Source organism: Otolemur garnettii, unplaced genomic scaffold (assembly GCF_000181295.1).
Source record: "Otolemur garnettii isolate 467f Iridium unplaced genomic scaffold, OtoGar3 scaffold00014, whole genome shotgun sequence".
NCBI lineage: Eukaryota > Metazoa > Chordata > Mammalia > Primates > Galagidae > Otolemur > Otolemur garnettii.
In genome coordinates, this window is record NW_003852409.1 from 25,489,614 (window position 1) to 25,495,415 (window position 5,802).

The 5,802-nt window shown below is 38.8% G+C and overlaps 1 protein-coding gene across 1 annotated transcript; it reads right to left on the reverse strand.

Moving 5' to 3' along the window:
• Positions 1 to 513: 513 nt before the first annotated feature.
• Positions 514 to 1,449, reverse strand: LOC100964122 (olfactory receptor 1N1). Its single transcript, XM_003785273.1, has one exon. It carries the CDS (start codon positions 1,447 to 1,449, stop codon positions 514 to 516), a length of 936 nt encoding a protein of 311 aa, XP_003785321.1.
• Positions 1,450 to 5,802: the final 4,353 nt, after the last annotated feature.

The following is a 5,802-nucleotide window of genomic DNA, read 5'->3' on the forward strand; positions in this document are numbered from 1 at the left end:
TCCTTTATTTCTTTTGTCTTAACTTCTACTTAGTTCTATGAGAAAGACAGGTGCACCCAAATTTTGAATGACAAATTAGTAACCTAAAATGAAAATGTCATGAAAGCGGGGACTTTGTCTTGCTCAACATTATTCTCTCTGGGAGCTAATATAAGCACACAATAGATGTTCAGCAAATAAATGGTGAACAAATGAATCTCACCAAAAAGATTTTTTGACTTCAGAGATGGGGGAGGAATGAAAACTAACATAGTAATAAAAATAATCATAGCTATCATTTATTGAACATCTGCTATTATTCACCACTCTTCTGGAGGCATTTTCAGTTAATCCTTCAAATCACCTTATTCAATAGAGCCTATTATCTCCATTTTTAGAAGACAAAATTAATGCTCAAAGAGATCAAGTAATTGGGCTGCAATATTCTGCTTAGTATGTGGCAGATCTAAAACTGAAGCCAGTTTGTCTGCCTCCACGCCGACATCTTTCCATTAAATGCTGCTATTACCACATCTAAGAGGAAAAAATTATCCTGTGACTGAGGAACCTTTTTAGGGCCCCCTTCATGTCCTTGTTCCTTAGGCTGTAGATGAAGGGGTTCAACATGGGAGCAACTATGGTATACATCATAGCTGCTGCAATGTCCTTCTTATCAGAGGCAAGGGAGGGGGGGCACAGGTAGGCACTAAAAAGGGTCCCATAGAACATACACACAACACAGAGATGTGAACTGCATGTGGAGAAGGCCTTGCCCCTCCCACCAGGGGCTCGGACCCTCAGGAGAGCAGAAATAATGTGGACATAGGAGATGACAATACACAGAAAGGGGACGATAAGCACTGTGCCTCCCAAGGCAAAAACCATCAGCTCGTTAATGTGGGTGTCAGAACATGACAGCTTCAGAACAGGAAGGATGTCGCAGAAAAAGTGAGCTATTTCTCCAACAGCACAGAAGGACAGCCGGGCCATGAGGAGGGTATGAGTCAGGGCAACAGTGTTGGTGAGGACCCAACACAGTGCAAGCAGCAGGGCACAGACTCGGGGGCTCATGACTGTGGAGTAGTAGAGAGGGCGACAAATGGCCATGTAGCGGTCATATGCCATGACAGCCAGTAAGAAGCTGTCCAGATCACCAAACATCAAAAAGAAATACATTTGTGAGAGGCAGCCTTTGAAGGAGATTGTATGATGTTGAGTTTGTATATTCCCCAGCATATTGGTAACTGTAGAGGATGTTAAACCTATGTCAACGAAAGACAGGTTGGCCAAAAAAAAGTACATGGGGGTGTGGAGGTGTGGGTCAGAGCTGATGGCCAGGATGATGAGCACATTCCCGGTCAAGGTGATAAGGTACATACACAGGAAAATTCCAAAGAGTAACTGCTGTTGCTCTGGAGACTCGGATATTCCTCGGAGGAAGAATTCAGAGGCACTGGATTGGTTTTCCATGGCTCTGCAGCACCTGGAGGCCAGAGAGGACAGTTAGAGTACTAGATTTCTTCCCAAACTGGGTGTACTGACTCCCAAATGTTCCAATGCCGAAGCTTCTTTCAAATTCATGATCATCCCCAATCCTGACTTTACCTTCAATCTGATCCTACATCCTTCCTTTCTCTCTTTCCCACAAATCTCATATTTTTCCCCTTATCTCTTCCTTTCCCTCTATTCAATCATTTATGCAGCTATAAGGGCTGGACTTATTGGTCCCTGGTTTCACTATGCCTTGAACTGGCTCCACAGCCCCATGTCAGTTTCATCACTGTAGCATGATGTACATACAAGTAGACTGTGGTGAGCTGATCTTATGTTAGGTTGGTAGGCAGCTAAAAAGCACATGTGAAATTCTTTTAAATATCCTCATAATGTCTCATTTCTCTGCTTACCACTACCTTGGTTACTTGGAGGAAGGCATTGCAGATGTTTTAAATTTGTCTTTCTGACAATCTTTGAGATGGGATCAACTGGAATCAAGAGTTCAGGATCAAGAATAGTAAAGGATATGAAGGATTATTAGTAGAGGATATGAAGGATTCATGCTGCTTTATTTTTGTATTATTTCTACTGAAATAGACAATATGACATCCTGCATTTTTCTCTGACCTCGAATTTTTGTCATGGGCATCATCCTTACCCTGTAGCTAACATTTGTTAGATGTTAACCACTATTGTTCTGTGTCAGGCACTCTGCTAAGCACTTTACATAATTTTCTTTAATTCTTAAACAACACTGGGATATGGAGATTATTATTCTTTCCCTGTGCAAAAAAACTGGGAGGAGGAGTGTTTTAGGAATTTTCACAAAGACCATAGATTGTAAATATTGGAGACAGAATTCAAACCCACAGCATGAACTCCTGAGAGGGCACTATCACTCAATATAGTTAGAAAGTGATTTTTTTTTTTTACCACATTTATATTTAATCTCTCAGTATTCCTAGTTTAACTTTAATCTCCCTTGCCCCTTTATCTCATACAATTATCTTTTGTGGAATAACAATGAAGTTATAGAACTGGGTTGAATCTAAATATTCCTCTGTTCTAGGAACTGTGGACATAATCAAGTGGCATGTATGTTAAAAATGCAGAATTCTGCTTCACACCTAAAACCTACCGAAGCTACATTCTCTAGGGTACAATCTGGGCACCCACATATAAAAAGACAAATGAAAAGTAAAACTAAACCCTTTTCAGGCAATTTGATGCTCAACTGGGATTAAAAATAATTCATCTAGTCCAACCTTCCCTATAATTCAGAAATAAATTAGGTAATATTCAAAAGCACTGATTGAAAATGTTTACACTATGACTTAGAGTAAGATATGTTTACAAAAACCAGAGTATAAATTCTCAGCTATCTTTTCATCTTTTATTATTTGTTGTTATCAGTGTCTTATAAATACAAATGTGTTCCTTTCCTTGATTACCGCCAAATCAATGGAAGATTTTATGAAGCCTTGTTCATATTTTGAAATTAATACTTCAAACTATAGCAAGAGGAATATCTGAGAAGTATCACACATTTATTTCACCTAGAAGTCCACACTAATGAAGAAATCTCAGAGTTATACATTTTCTGAGAGATCAGAATGCCACAGCCAACTTATTTTCTCCCCTATTCCATTCATCAGTTGGGAATATGATGCCTCATAAATGGGCAGATAACTCCATGCTTTTCTGACATGCAGACCTTGTCTTCAGCAAGTAAGTTATTGTAGGGAAAAGCAGTATCTCCTTTTTTAACCTGCGTATATCTGAATATAACACCTTGATTGGGCTGTTCCAATAAAGGTCCCTCAATCTATGGCACTGCCCAGTTAACATCAGAAAATTTCCCAGATCATCAAAGATCTCCATTATAAACCTAGCTTTTGACCTTCTGTCTTTTTTTCTCTCCTCAGGCATGTTACATTAGGATCCTTTAATTTTTTTTTTCTATTACAGAAAGAATAACCATTGGTTTTTCCTTACTGTAAAGGGTTTCTCATCCTTCATCCTATTTATGCCCTCAGAAAACTCTGTAGATCCTGGAGACATCGATGAGGTGTTTCCAGAAACTTGAGGCAAACCCTCCCTCTGTCATCCCAGGGTGATGAAGTCCCTTTACTTACTTCCACTGCCTCTTCCTCTCTTGTGCCAGCCACCAGGTAAGAGCAGGCTTGAACACGGTGGAGTGAGTATTCCAAAGGTAGAAAGAGAAGGTGCCAGCCTGCACCTACTCGTCTCTCATTTCTCTGCTTACCACTACCTTGGTTACTTGGAGGAAGGCATTGCAGATGTTTTAAATTTGTCTTTCTGACAATCTTTGAGATGGGATCAACTGGAATTAAGAGTTCAAGATCAAGAATAGTAAACACGAATGACAAATAGCCAGAAGCAAAAGTCAGACAACTAAACTGAGGTGAAAACCCTAGTTTAGGGGGAATAGAGAGAGAGAGGGAGAGACTAGGTTTCCAGATATGGAACCCATGAAATTAACAAAGAACTGCAAAGCAAAGTCAAGGCCAGATCTGAAAGGGAGCCTGGAGCAAGCGTTTACGTTCCTCAGCTGGAGCAAAGACCAGAAAGAACAGGTTCTGCGCTGAATACTGGAAAGTACCTGGGGCACATGGTACTCTGATCCCATCTGACCCAGATCTTCAGAAATTTCCAAGTATTTTATGTTTTGGAGCCTGAACTGATAGACTCCGAAACAGGGACCTGCTGGCTCATCAGGCTCCTACCAGGAGAAGGTTGAACAGGCTCCACCTAGGTCGTCTACAGTTAAGGGACCCTGGAGTTCCCCAGGGTCTCGTTAGTGTTAACGCTGGTAATTATCCCATTTCTAACTCTGCAAACAGGTTAATGGCATATGACAAATCTTTCTTAAAGAATTCTCACATTTCTGGCTTTATGACGTTATATTAAACTCATACATCTACTTTCACCACTCCTTAAAACCTACCAAAAGTAAAGTGATTTTTTAATAAAGACACAAAACCCCCCAGCAAAGATAAGAGAGGAAAGAAAATAAAATCTTGGATGTGGGAAATCAGATGGATGGAAGAGTAGTGACTGGCACTACCCTCAGCTTGACTAAACTCTGGACAGATTTCTTCCTATGGCATCCTGACCTCCTTAAAAAAAAAAAAAATCGACATTTACTTTGAAAAACTTACACTTGTAAAATTTTTCTCTGCCCTTTTGAGATGTAAATCTTCCTAACTCTTTTTTTTTAATCATTAAATCATAGCTGTGTACATTAATGCATTTTATAGCCCAGGGACAATCTTCTCACAGACCCGAAGCTAACCCTTCAAAATTTAATCAACAAGAAGAGTGAGCGTTCGATCTCCTCTGACCCTGTTGGGACACACTTGATCACCTTCTCTTGCCTGATTGCAATAGCTAAGACTGCCATTAGTACATTGAACAACAGTGGGCATCCTTGTCTAATTCCAGATCTGAGTGGAAATGTTTGCAATTTTACTCCATTCAATATGATATTGGGTGTAGGTTTTCTGTAGATGGCCTATATCAGTTTAAGAAATGTGCTGTCTAAGCCTATTTTCTTAAGAATTCTGATCATTAAAGGATGCTGAATATTATCAAAAGCTTTTTATGCATCAATTGATAGAATCATATGGTCTTTGTTTTTTATTTTACTTATGCAATGTATTATATTTATAGATTTATGTATGTTGAACCAACCTTGTAACCCTGGGATAAAACCAACTTGACCATGGTTATAATTTATTTTTGATGTGTCATTGAATTCTGTTTACTAGGATCTTATTGAATATTTTTGCATCAATATTCATTAATGATATTGGCCTACAGTTTTCTTTCTTTGTTGGGGCTTTTCCTGGTTTGGGAATCAAGGTGATATTTGCTTCATAGAATGTTTTGGAAAGTATTCCATTATTCCAACATTTTTTATGTTTTGGAAAAGGTTGTGTAATGTAGATACTAGTTCCTCTTTAAAGGTTTTGTAGAATTCTGATGTGAAGTCATCTGGTCCCAGACTTTTCTTTTTGGGGAAATTTAATGACATGATCTTATACCTGGAAAACCCCAGGGACTCAACTACAAAACTCTTAGAAGTGATCAAGGAATACAGCAGCACCTCAGGTTACAAAATCAATACTTACAAATCAGTAGCTTTTATATATACCAATAATAGTCAAGCTGAAAAAATAGTAAAGGACTCTATTCCTTTTACAGTAGTTCCAAAGAAGATGAAATATCTGGAAATTTATTTAATAAAGGACATGAAAGACCTCTATAAGGAGAATTATGAAACTCTGAGAAAAGAAATAGCTGAAG